Consider the following 14,413-nt stretch of genomic DNA (forward strand, 5'->3'; position numbering starts at 1 on the left):
GAAATACCTTACTTTGAACTAACATATTTTCACTTAGATATCTAAAAGTGCTCCAAATACTAGTAGCGTGAAAACTCCTCATAGAACTAAAGTCACTTTACAGTAACTTTTGGAGTATGATGCTTTGTTCAAGCATCAGGGACGTGGCTTCTGTTTTTAATGGAAATATGTAATCAACAGCAAAGGGAGCGGTTTGGAATCACTTGCCTTCTCTCACCCTCTTGCCTGCTTTTTGGCCATTTCATTACTAATTAAAAGCCTCATTAAAAGGAAGGCAGAGCACAAGAAAAGAGGCAAAATTCAAATGGTGTAACTGTAAACTCTCAAGAGGTCTGTTAGTAAATTTACTCAGGGAGAAAGATTGAAAACTGCCAATACTGCCTAGAGCAACATCTTTTTAGTGAATTGAAGAATTTGTTTATCAGTATGATCCCTGCTTCCTGAGTATATGGTACATAGAGAATTGAAAGGAAAGAATAATTCAATTTATGATGCCCAAAATTAGCTACTAGAGAAAAGCCATAGCAATAACACAAAGCAAAGCCAGTGACATAATGTGCAGCTGACCAATTTCCAGGGTAAGGAAAGCACCTCTTATTAATGGCGCTTTGCACCAGTTGGCGCAGTTCCTACATTGTCATATGGTTGATGTTACCAACTAGCAGAAGCTGATGGTTAAGGTGGAAAATAAAGGGAGCTATATGTAGTAGGGCCTCAAATAGTGACATTTTGTTATAACATTGATGAGATGCCATAGAAACTTAATTCTTGTTTATATCAATTAGCCTATGGTACAATTGGTTTTCTGATGTGTCATTTCGCCACAGTTCTTAGAACCTATGGATGACATTGAGAGCTTACTATATATACAGTAATTAGGAGGATTAGCACCACTGAAAGGATTGTTGACGCTGTATGTTTTAAGTAAGTCATTAGCAGACAAGGGAAATTGAAAAAATAAAAAGAATGAGAAAAATGTGCAATTTGGCTCTTAACCAGATTAAAAGTGTTAGTGAAGATGAGTGAGAGACAAGTTTCTCAAATCCTGCACCTAGATATCCACCTGCTCTTTTAGAACCAGATCAAGTATCCCTTAAATTTGAACATCATTGAACAGGGGACCACCCTAAAATCCTGCTGGTGCTTATCACTAGCATACGTTTTGCTGACATTGGAACCCAGCTATTTTTAGAGGATTCAGGGCCTTTAATTGTGTTTCTGTTTTGGTTTTCTTGTGTTTCTGTGTGTGCTGATGTATTATCCTCAGTTGTGCAGAGATATGGGAATGACATAAAAAAGTGTCAAGTAATCCGCTGACAAAAAAGATCACTTCTTTGAAACTCTTGCTTGCACTGAGCATGACGCTGTTTCTTTGATCTTCTTGGCTTCAAAACAAATTAGACCAAGGGCCAAGTTTCATAGGCAGATGTTTTGGGTTGCTGGTTTGAGTTGTATAAGATCTAAGACTGAAAAACGAGACATACTAACATATTTATGGCTCTTTCCTTAGGGTATAATCACCAACAGATGAGTGAAGGACAAAGGCAGAAATCTTCTGAATTTTACAACCGCACAGCATCTGAATCCAATGTCTACTTAAACAGTTTCCACTACCCAGATCACAGCTACAAGGACCAGGCCTTTGATACTTTGAGCCTAGACAGCTCTGACAGCATGGAGACCAGCATCTCTGCTTGCTCACCTGACAATATCTCTAGGTAAGATTCCTCGGTGAGGTTTCTGGTTTGGAGAAGTGCCGCTGGTTTCAAATGCTAAAGACATCCATTTGGGGGAATGTGCCCAGAAGCCCAGATTTCTGAGACATAAAGAGTCTCTAGAACACAACAGAAGGTTGGGTGTCATGGTGGCCTTTGTGAGTCATTTCTTTGTATCTTGTGTGACTTAGCCAGTCAGACATCATGTAACCCATTTTTCTCCTTTATTTATTTACATTTGAGTTCACCTGTATACTGTGCTTCAAAATTGATTTGCTTCTGTTGGTTGACTCCAAACTTCGTTAGGACTGTTTTTGATGAAATAAATCGTTTCCACCAATAGAGTAAGAACTTTGAAGATTTTCTTACTCTTGTGTTTCATGAAAAGGGAGGCTTTAGCTGTTCTGCATATTATAATTTTTGTAAGGATTTAACCATTCACAGTTGTGTTCATACTTTGAGGCAAGCAAAGGTGGTTTTACGGAATTTTGGCTAAAGGCACATCTAAAACATAGGTCTAATCATGGTACACCTCCTCTTCATAAGCTTTGACGATGCCCTACTTCCTTTTGAAAAAGTCAGACCCCAGATCATGGCATTCTAGATCTTTCTCTCCTCCTGATATATGTTACAGAGCTTCTTAGCAATTGACAGGGCTATGAATTCTCAGATCTCTGTGCCTTTGATTATATTGGTCCTACCCCAGGAATTGCATTCATTCATTTATAGGCTCCTTCATTCCACAAACACTTATAGAATGCTCTCCAGTCAGAGGTGGGCTGGAGTGAGCCGGCACTGGCTGGCAAGTGCCAGAAGTGCATATTGCCGCCTAACTCTGTGATCAGTGGTGTCATGTTGGTAGTTTGAAATTGGCCGTGGTGGGAGTACGTATTCCACATACATCGACATTTGCTACGTATCAGGGTTTTTGTTTTCCTCCACAGAGCTGGTTTCACCCCACCCCTATCTACGGGCAGTTCATCCTTTCATTTGATTATTCACTCAACCTGTGCTTACTGAGCAATGATAGTATCTGGCATTGCAAAATATCTATTCCCTCCTCATCTCCCTCCCATCTGAGCCTAGAGAAGTTCTCCTCATCCTTCAAGCTCAAACTTAGGTTGGAAACTTATGAAAATTTCTCCCTTTAGGGCTTTTGCCTTCTGCCTTCCCATGTGCTTGATTCTTTTTCCTATTATATTACTTATCACATTGCAGTATAAATTTTTGTTCTTTAATAATTAGTTGGTGAATTCCTCATTGTCAAAGAGGATGTCTGATTATCTTTTGGTATCCACACTCAATAGAGATCTTGGCGTATAATAGATATTCAATAACTATTGGCTGAATAAATATCTCAGGATACAGGAAAATGGATATATTTTCAATTTTGATATTTTTCTGTGTTTCATCTATTACAATTGGCTGAGAACCATTATCGTTTCAACCCATGAAATATCCGATATTCAATAAATGTTAATTGAGCACTTGTGTCTGAAATGAAAATGTCTAGTTGGATAACTGCCAGCAAGCAAACTTCCCTATGTTGGAATGAAGCCACAGGCTGAGCAGGAATACTTGTGCTCCTTGGACTTGACCTGACAACTGATTGTGCTACTTGAAGCAGATCTCAGAATTCTCGTGGTCCTGATTTGCTAGTCTGTGGAATGAAAGGATTGTTTCTTGAATACAGGGGGATGATGGATTTTAAAAATATTTTAACCAAAAATTACCATCATGTAAATATAATTTCTTTCTTTACAAAGTTTTGAGTGATTCGCTCTCGCCCCTAAAAAAAAAAAAAAAAGTGACAGTGACAGAGGGAAAGTGGTATCAGCAAGGTATGCTTACCTTTGAATTAGCTAATGTTTCATAAATGAGAAGAATATGAGAGACCTAAATGTAACCAGACATTATAGCCAGGAAATGTGGGGGATGGAGGAGTAGACGAAAAGGTTAGATGTTACATTCTGTGGTAAATAGAATACAGTATATTTTAATTCTGGCATTAAAGGGTAAAGTAGTAATATTACTGGATTTATCCTATCAGAGAAGGAAAGGAGTTCCTGGGGAGAAAAAAAACATGAAAGCAATCATGAGAATTGTGTTACTGCTTGTCACATGGGAATGACCTAAATTTAAGGAGGGAATTATGTAATAACAAAGAATAAAGATAATTTTTTTGCTGTCATTATTATTTAATGTTAGAAGGCATTTCACTTTATTTGATATTAGAAAGTGCAGCATGTCACTTTTTAAAAAAATGTAATATGACTATTTTGGGAAAGACGCTTGAGTGTGTGGAACAGTTGGGCATCAAACCATCTCTCACCCTGAATGTGCTCTGGTAATGCCCACTGCTCTGAGGAGGTTGTCAGAGCCACGTCAGCGGGGCCAGGAGCTGACCTTCTCAGGACAGAAAGCCTAGAACTTTGAGTAATTATTCATAAATGACTACTGTCCAATGTAAACTGACTAACTCAGTGTGGTATTTTTGAATAACAAGGCACAAACAAAAGTCAGCAACTCAGCAACTATTATATAATGATGATGGGGGAATAAAAGTTAATGTTAAAAGAGAGAACATAAAATTCCGCGGTGTAGTTTGCCAGTGGAGTAATCTCTGAGGGACTTCCCACATTTCCATGGCACTTTTTATTTAGTCGTTATTTTGAAAACGTCAAAATATGAGCACTTCCCCTCTTCCCTAATAATTGTGAGCATTTTATAACAATATTCCTACGGTGAACTCCTGATAGCTTGACCTTTTTTCTTTCTATTTTTGAGCCATCTTTAATAAATAAATACACTCTTAAGGGTTTTCCTATCTTGATGTTTTTCTTCTTCCATTTTCCACTCCTCACCTCTTCTCCCACTCCAAAAGTTAGAAGTAAATAGGTAGCCCTCTAAATCATCACTTCGCACGCTCCATCTCTCACATTTAATGGTGGTGGAAACAGCGATCAGCAGTAAGTACAGGAAATCACCTAAAAAGGGACCACTTTGATTATATTTACCAAACATTAGAAGTTCAAATCTGAACACTTAAGTACAGTGACCAGCAAAAACTTAATGTACATTTATTTGCTCACTCAGCCACTTTTTCTCCGAATGGTTTCCAAGGGTAGAAAAAGAATGGTTCCTCTGAACATGCCATATTAAGAAAATAGCATTATTGCGGAGTGATCATTCCTGGCAGGTAGTTATGTGTGGCCACGATCATTTTGCATAGTTAACTTCACACAGAACTGACCTGGTGGTGCTAGCAATTGTGGATAATTAATCACCACAGTCAGAAATTACTAACCGTATTTATTTCATTGTGCTGTCAGATCCTCTGAATGTCAAAAACTTGAAGCCAAAGTGGAATATGCCTATAAATGGTCTAGTTTTAAAGGGAAAGAGAAAAAAAGCTTTTCTCTTCTGTTCCACCACCTACCTTTAAAAAATTCATGATACCCTAAGATAAGCTTGTACCCTTACTATAATGGAAAATAATATGGCGAACATCAGGAAAGGAACTTAGGTTTGGAATGTGTATTATAACAGTACATCCTTGTGAAGCTGGGTAGAAAGAGAAATAAGGGACTAAAAATGTTCTCTTTTTAAGATTTTTTTGAAGTTATGTATTAAAATACCCTGAAATTATACATATTTTAAAGAGGTAATTCCATGCCGAAATTCTAGTGACATAAACTTAGTCTTGTGGTTTATTATGTCACAAAAAGTCATTGGTAGAATTATAGAATTACTCAGAGTTGTGGGTATATTTGCCCTTCACTTTTTGTTGAAACATCATTTTTTGTCTACCAAAAAGTTATTTGAGTCAGACAATGTTTTTGCTTTTTCAGCATTAGTACTTACACTGTAAACAAACATAAAGCTAAGAAAACAGTCTTGGGTCTTAGGAAGCAGTAACTCAAAGTCAAATCTGCATCCAATCTCTATTCCGCTAGGATTACTGAACTGGTTTATAGACTATAGTGTTGTGAATACCACCTACAATGATACATTATTTTTACTATTGCTGTTATTAACTTACTAAGTACTGACCTTGTGCTCATATTTTGAGGAAATTTTGAGGAAGCTGATCACTCATGATAGCTCAAATACCAGCAGCGTGTCTGTGGAGGGGTATGGGGTTGAGAGCAATCCATGGCTGAACTTGGTTTTAAAAGATACTTTAAACAGAATTTCAGATGCTTCTAATCCCTTCATTTTAGGCCAAGGTTTACATTCTGCTTTCTACCCTAGATGGTGTTAACCAAAGAGGTTTCAGAAAAGAACACAAAACATTTATTTAAACAAAAAAGGTTACAACCTGGGAGGCACTTGCAGAGAAAACAAAGAACAGCAGGGTTTTATAGCGGTGAAATTTACAAGTATGGGTCCCATTTTGGTCCTCCATGTAAATGAATGATTCTTACTAGGTTAACAGAGATTGGTTAGTTCTAATATGCAAATGAAGGAGTCAAAAAACACAAGGAGGAAGTAAAGTCCATATATGTCTATCCAGCAGTTTTTTCAGGATGTTTATGGCTCAGCCTTGAGCTGAGTTTAGCAACAGTTTAGCAACTTTATAGCAGCTCTGAGAACTGAGACAGAAGATGTGCATAGGCCCCAATTTCTCAATGGCCTCCTGACTATTTTAAGCATTTCTACTTTCTCAATGGCCTCCTGAGTACTAAGCATTTCTTAGTAATGCTTATTCCATTTTGTTTTCTCCATTATCAATAGTCAACACTCAGTGTATGCATTTTATTCTAGAGAGTGCTCTCAGAAAAGATACAGAAAAACCACATGATTTCAGAGGGGGCAGCCAACTATCAAAGGGATCAGATATATCAGATCATAAAGAAAATGGTTGAGGAGGAAGTGTTAGAGAAGAGAGGACATGTTGTGTTCTTCTAATATTCAAGGAGCTATAGAGAAATATTAGGCATTATATAAGGGGTAATAATTTGCTTTAGCTGAAAAAATACTGAAGATTAACTGAAAATAAATATTCTGTGACACTGGCTCTTCATTTAGTGGTAATATTGGGGCACTGAAGGCAGTCGTGGAAAAATGTTGTATGTCTTTATGGAGAATTTTGTTTTGCTCCATGTTTTGTGTTTGCTTACTTATTTCTTGTATGACAGTGTTCTTGTTTACTTTCCTTTCTTTTTCTGTTTTTGCCTTTGCCTCTAACATGAATATTCAAAAGAAAATTCAAATTTTGCTAAAAGATAATATTCAGCATTAAAAACCTGAAACCTGCTATTTAGATACCTTTATCCTGATATAAGTTTTGTTTTTCCTTATGAATATGGTTTGTACTAAAGTTGATCAGATACAAAAGAAATCTTCAGTTGATAAATAGCAGAATATTACCAAGTAGAGAAAGTAGGCAAAACTATCCATCTTTATACCATTCCTGGCCTAGTGAGTCAGTATCATCAGCATTCTTATAGCAATCACTTACAAGATCAGAAATGTGTGCCTGCCTCATGAAAAAGGTCAGGAATTGTATCAATGGGAGGAAGTATTACTCCTCTTGTAATTCGGATGGGCTTGAGCAAACAGTGATGAGTGTCATGTGCCACAGGTAACACATTTTATTTTTATTTTTTGTTAGTTTCAGGGGTACAAAACAATGCAATAGACATTTGCACCCCTCACAAAGTGATAATCCCCTTACCCCAATCTACTACCCCTCTGACATCGTATATAGCTGTTACAATTCCATTGAGTCTATTCCCTATGCTGTACTCCACATCATGTGACTATATATGTATTAAATTATAGTTGACATTCATTATTATTCAGCTTCAGCTTCAGGTGTACATTGCAGTGGTCAGGCATCTACACCGTCTATGAAATGGACTCCCTAATAAGACAAGTGTCCATCGGATACCCTACAAAATCTTTACGAAAGCACAAATCGGTAGTCACAAGATTGCCACGGGTAATGCATTTTAAAGCTTATCTTCAGTGACTTCAGACTCGCACTTTGCATGGGAGGTGCTAGGCTAAATGGCATTTCATTTGTTGACATTTTCACATGCCATGGTATTGATAAGCCTAGACTTCTGCCTAAATTCCTATTGCATTTGCTTTTCACTGCAGGTGCAGTTTTGAACCCAGAAAAAAGTATCAAATGGTGGCACCATAGTATTATAGAGTTTTACTCTATAAAAGTGTAAAAGGCTATCAAAAGTTTTACTGAATAAAAGTGTATTATAGAGAACCAAACATAGTATTATAGAGAACCAAAAGTTTTACTGAATTAAATGTCAAGGAAATATTAAAAAAATCAAGAATAGCAAAAGTGTTCTCTATAGAGAACAACTGTCTATGGATAAATATTAATTTTTTTAACAAAAGAGCTAAGGTAGCTTTTAAAGTATATAAAATATAGTTAAATAGGTGACTTTAAGCCTAACCGTATGAAGTCATGAAGTGGTAAATGTATTAATATGTATCAAGTGTTTTCAGAAAACTCAGTTCATTTGGAGCAAAAATTAAAACATTTATGGGAACATTGCCAAATAAATAGATTGAGTAGAAATATTATAAAATAAATAGAAAACTCTCTGAAAAATCTAAGAAATGAACAGAAAATATTTAAAGATGGATAAATGTTTGAAAACTTGCTCCCAAGATGTGCCCAAATTACAAATATATGAAAAACCATGAACTGAAAATATTTGTTTCTAACCAAGTTATTTGCAACCAATTCATCTGGATGGGTTTCATGTGGCTTTAGGGTCATATTTAGGCCAGTGAATGAAAGCTATAGGAAGATAGATTTTGATTCAACATAAGAATCAACATAAGAATCAACAAAAATGCTGTCCAAAAGAATCAACAGATGGACACAGTGAATTTCCTATAATTAACAACGTTCAGGCACAACCTAGATGAAAAACAGGGATGTGATAGAAAGTACTACAGAACAAATGGGGGTTAGCCTGTTGGTGGTTGTTTTGTTTTTGTTTTTGTTTTAATTGGTGAGTTTTTAAGACCTGAGACTTAGTAAAATTCAGATTATTTCCAAATTAATTGCAGACATAAGACATATGTACCTGATATCACAGACAACACTATAGAATATAAACATAATTGTGAGCTATTATATGACCTACATGTCCGTCTTAGGCTTTCTCAGTTGAGCTGACGAAATTTGTCCCTTTTCCATTCATGAAGTTGGGTATTCTCAATAAAGGGGAATAGGAATTCCTGCACAAAATTAAAGATTTGTTTTAAAATTCTTGCTGGCTGAAGAGAACAGAACTTACCTTTTTGTACCTATCCCAACAGCTGATGGAAAAAAAATCATGAGAAGAAATAGCCACGTTCTTCTCTTTCTCAGGAAAAAACACCTGGCTGAAAACTGGCCCAAGGTAACCCTTGAAGAGCAGCCTAACGATTAAGCTTCTAAGGAGTCAACATTCCTACGACTGTCTCTCTCCTTGATAGATGAATTTTGTAATGGAGTTGCCAGTACGGATTTTTTTTTTTTTTTAAGATTAAAAACAATTTTTTTAGAGCAGTTTTAGGTTCATAGCAAAACGAGAGGACGGTACAGATTTCCCGCACGTCCCCTGCCCCCACACATGTGCAGCTTTCCCCATTATCAGCATCCCTCACCAGAGGGTACATTTGTTGTGATTGATAAACCTGCACTGACACATCGTTATTACCCAAAGTCCATAGCTTACCTTAGGGTTCACTCTTGGTAGTGTACGTTCTATGGGTTTGGACAAATGTGTAATGACACACATCCATCATTATAGTGCCATAGAAAGTATTCTCACTGCCCTAAAAATCCTCTGTGCTCTGTCCTTTCATCCCTACTTGCCCCCCCACCGCCACACCCTTCAAACCACTGGCAACCACTGATCTTTTTTTTTTTTTTTTTTAAAGATTTTATTGGGGAAGGGGAACAGGACTTTATTGGGGAACAGTGTGTACTTCCAGAACTTTTTTCCAAGTCAAGTTGTTGTCCTTTCAGTCTTAGTTGTAGAGGGCGCAGCTCAGCTCCAGGTCCTGTTGCCATTGCTAGTTGCAGGGGGTGCAGCCCACCATCCCTTGCGGGACTCGAGGAATTGAACCAGCAACCTTGTGGTTGAGAGCCCACTGGCCCATGTGGGAATCGAACCAGTAGCCTTCGGAGTTAGGAGCATGGAGCTCTAACCGCCTGAGCCACCGGGCCAGCCCAACCACTGATCTTTTTATTGTCTCCTTAGTTTTACCTTTTTCCAGAATGTTATATACTTGGAGCCATACAGTATATAGCCTTTTTAAGTTGTCTTATTTCAATTAATAATATGCATTTGTTTCCTTCATGTCTTTTCATGGCTTGATAGCTCATTTCTTTTTATTTATTTATTTATTTATTTTTTTAAATTTTTTTTTTATTTTTTATTTTTTTTATTTTTTTTTATTTTTTAATTTATTGGGGTGACAATTGTCAGCAAAATTACATAGATTTCAGGTGTGCAATTCTGCATCACATCATCCATAAATCACACTGTGGCTCATTTCTTTTTAATGCTGAATAATATTCCATTGTCTGGATGTAGCACGCTGTATTTATTCATTTACCTACTGAAAGACATCTGGTTGCTTCCAAGTTTTGGCAAATATGAATAAAATAGCTATAAACATCTGTGTGCACAGTACTGATTTTAAGATAACCCATATGCACTGTGTTACTGTGGTTATTTATCTCTTCAAAAGCACTCTTAGTTTATTTAAAAATGAAAAAAAAAACCCTCTTAGCCTTATGTTTGAAACATCCTAGGTTTGAATTGATCCAAAATATGATTTTGGAAGACTATATTAACATGATCTTACTCATTTTTATATGAATTCATTTTTATGTGACTAACAAACATGAATCCCTAGTGTCTGCCAGGCTTTATGCGATGGGGGAGAGAGACATGATGGCCTCTCTATCTAGAAAAGAAGAGAGATATTTAAATGATTACACAAGTATACATACATGAGAAACAACTTTGATTCTCCATGGCTGTAACATCAGAGTAAATAAGTTTTGACCTAGGCCATGATCCTTCTTTTCCAAAATAGTGAAATAACATGTAAGCAAGTGAAAAATAGAAAATTTTTTCTTAGAGTTAAATATTTCCAACTTCTTCTGTTTCTCTTTTAGTTATCCTAACTGTTCTTGCAGCTTCCACTACATCTGTTTTTTTCCTTCATTTTTTGTGTGTGATGTTTTTCCCAAGACGCATTTCTTTTGAAGCTCTTGAATCCCTTTAAACAGTTTCCTCATTGGTATGGTGGATGGGTATTACTGATAAAACTGGTCACCACTCTTCCATTGCACCTATAAGAGGAATCACTTTTTAATCGGCATCATCTCTTGAGAAATAAAATGTCCACATGTATAAAGCACAACAGAAAAGCAGCTGGTAACACATATTTCCAAGCCAGACAAAGTGACTTGAAACCTTAGGTGTCATCTACATAGAACTTTGATGATAGTCTACTTGGGCTGGCATCTCTGAATAATTAAGGTAAATGGGAAGGCCTCCCACAGGCCTTCATTTTTGGACTTTGCAAAAACTATTTTGAGAACACACTTTGTAAAATTTGGTTTTGGTTTATTTATTTATGAGTAAAGCACTTTACTTTGGCATTATTTTGCTTGCCCGTATTTTGTCTACTACACTGAGATAAGTCACTATCTCCTACAATTTGCAGAGTTCAATTGATTTGCCTCTACAGACCAGTGACTTTCTTAAGTAACATCCTTTAGGTCATATTGGATTTTTGTCATATACCTTCATGGAACATGTCTGTGTCTCTGTGTGTGTCTGTGTGTAGAGACATCAACCTGAAACAATATTCTTGAAAAGCTTTTGTGTTTTATTCAGTGCCAGCACTTCCAATATTGCCAGAATAGAAGAAATGGAGAGACTTTTGAAGCAGGCTCATGCAGAGAAGACACGGCTGCTTGAATCCAGGGTAGGTTTAATATCTTTATGCCAGAGATCAGTAACGTGGTGGTTCAAGATGTCCTATACTTGACATCAGGACGCTGTCCTTAGGCTTCACTAAGCAGTGTGATCGTGGAGTTGTCACTCACCCTTTCTTGGCTTCATTTTCTTATCTGAAAACTTAGATGATTTCTAAGGCTCTTTGCTGCACTACAGTTTTTTCATAATTTAAAATATATATAGTGTTGACATAAACCAAAATGAATGCTTTGTATTATATTTTTCCTTTGATGGCCACTTTGTTTGCCTGCCAAGGAACAAGGAGGAATGTCATGTCTTCATGCATTCCTTCTTTCTTGCCAGCTTGCGTTAACTATACTATTGTAACATTAAAAATCCCACATTATTGTGACTGTATTTCAAGCCAGAATCTGAACTTCCTTAGGAATCCCCCAAAATGCCTTTGCATCCTGCCCTAAAGGGCACCTCCTTTCCTCTTCCACTTCCCCATGTGCTTCCTCTGTGACCTTGGACAGGAAGTTGCAGAGCAACAACAGGAATTGGAAGGACCCATGCATGACCTTTAGTTAGAAGACAACAATTGAAACAAAGGCAAAAATCTCATGACCAGTGTCGAGGGACAATTTGTGAGGATTTTTATTAAAAATGAGAGAATTTTGGTCATCAGTATGAAATGACTGAATGTAGTTACAAGCTGGATTTTCACTTTAATAATTCAATTGTTAATTAAATTTAGTGGTTGCATTTCTGCATAGGATGATTTTGAACGCTATGTGAGAGGTGATTACGGGTGTTTTGGTCTAAGTTATATATTTTTGAGGGACTAAGTTCTAAATCAAAATTATCTAATGAGAATTTACTTTTTGATATTATCTGGAATCATTCAAGTATAACCAGTATGTCTTAAAATTCATTCTGCCTAATGATATTTAGGAACGGGAAATGGAAGCCAAAAAACGAGCCCTAGAAGATGAAAAACGACGCCGAGAACTCCTGGAAAAACGATTGCAGGAAGAAACTAGCCAGAGGCAGAAGTTAATTGAAAAGGAAGTAAAAATAAGGGAGAAACAAAGGGCACAGGTTGGTGGGTCAATCTGAATAGATAAGAGCATGTTGCCCTCTAGTGGCCGTTCTGTAGAGGGTGGTAGTGCTGTGTCTGTATGCCTTCCACCTGCGCGCATTAGCTCTGGATATGTGATGGCTAAGGGAAAGATGTGCGTTAGTAAGCAAAAAAGAAAAATGCTTATTTGAAAACTTATTGGGGACCTACTAACCAAATGACACTTTTCTTCCTCATGCACGGAACATTTTGATGGGAAAGGCACTTTTCTACCCGTTTTTTGGGGGGATATATTTGAAAGAATGTTTTTTTTGTTGTGTGGTTTTTTTTTGTTGTTTGGTGGGTTTTTTTTGAGCAGCTTTGAAAAATGCAGCTGGATTTTCTACTGAAAACAAACACGACATCCAAACCAAAACCTTTGTTTGAGGGATAGAAGGGGATCTATTAAACCATCTTTTGTAAGCAAACACTCCAGAACAGGTTAATTTTATCAGCCCAGTTTCTTGGTGGTAGTGTTAGAGTTTGAGTGTTTTTTTTTTCCAACTACTGTCTTGTCACTCGTGTCCCCTTTACTATACCACACATATGTGTACAAGATTACTGAGCTCAAACAAAATTCAGAAAAATCACCTATTTTGTTTAACTTCCTGTCTTGGTCATCATAGAGTTGGAATCTTTGTTCTTGTCACTAGAGCTGCTTACATAATGTACGTTTTCTGAGTAAATAAAATAAAATTTCGTTAAGTATCATGCAAGTTAAAGTTCAAAACAGTTTTACCAGTGTTTGCTAGATGTAGAGGTAAAACATGCCATTTCCCTTATTCTTTGTAGTTGCTGGCAGTTTGATAGACAACAGTGAGACACTTTGAGGTATCAGTAGGTGTGTGACCTCTGTCTACTGTCCAAGTACCACAGAATCAAAGGCAAAATATTGAAGATAAACTACTCGTGCACATTTGTTCATTTTATTTCATTGTGCTAAACCTCTGCAAATTTTGATTCACAGTGAAGTTCATCCATGCTTGTTTGGTATCTGAAGCCAAACCAACAAGCACAATTCTACTTTAATCCTAAATTTTGCCTCCACATATATGATTAGGTCATTTCCCCTAGGGCAAAGGGGTGGGGTAATTTAACAGGATAAATAAAACATCATTTTAGAAATATTACCCAGGATGGTCTGAGCTCCCTAGAGTAGATGAACCTCTACTCCAACTGTAGTAAAATAAAAGACATCTATGTCCGTCTCTTTGGTGTCTTGTCCTGGACAGCTTTGATTCCACTTTTTACCTTATTTTAGCTTCACTTTGCAAAACATACGTCTCTGCTTTCAATTTCTATTAGAGAGCGTGTGGAAGCTTTGTGGGATCTTGTCGGAGTTGTACTTACTAAATAATTGTCCATCAATCATATCATGTTTGAGATTATTTAAGGAGAACTATTGTGAAGTTGTGGTGGGGAGAACTCCTGGAAACTACCACGGAGGAGGCCTCATCTCTAGGAAGCAGCCCAGATAACATCATGCATCATTTCCTTGTGGTTTTAATTGCTAAGCACCTTTTTTAAAGCTAAGATAAATGACTTTTTTCCATTTTCTCATCTGCCCATTTCAAGGAATAGAATCTATTGGCCTGAGTTTATCTCCTCCCCTCCCCCACCCCATATTCTAC

General features: G+C 36.9%; 1 protein-coding gene across 1 annotated transcript in view; it reads left to right on the forward strand.

Annotated features, from left to right (window-relative positions):
* PHLDB2 (pleckstrin homology like domain family B member 2) overlaps nt 1-14,413 on the forward strand; it is a 103,191-nt gene that overhangs the window by 83,667 nt on the left and 5,111 nt on the right. The window contains 3 exon segments of the mRNA XM_033127558.1: nt 1,511-1,718; nt 11,600-11,690; nt 12,617-12,763. Coding sequence (XP_032983449.1) covers nt 1,511-1,718; nt 11,600-11,690; nt 12,617-12,763 — 446 coding nt within the window.

The sequence above is a fragment of the Rhinolophus ferrumequinum genome, chromosome 2 (genome assembly GCF_004115265.2).
Source record: "Rhinolophus ferrumequinum isolate MPI-CBG mRhiFer1 chromosome 2, mRhiFer1_v1.p, whole genome shotgun sequence".
Taxonomy (NCBI): Eukaryota; Metazoa; Chordata; class Mammalia; order Chiroptera; family Rhinolophidae; genus Rhinolophus; species Rhinolophus ferrumequinum.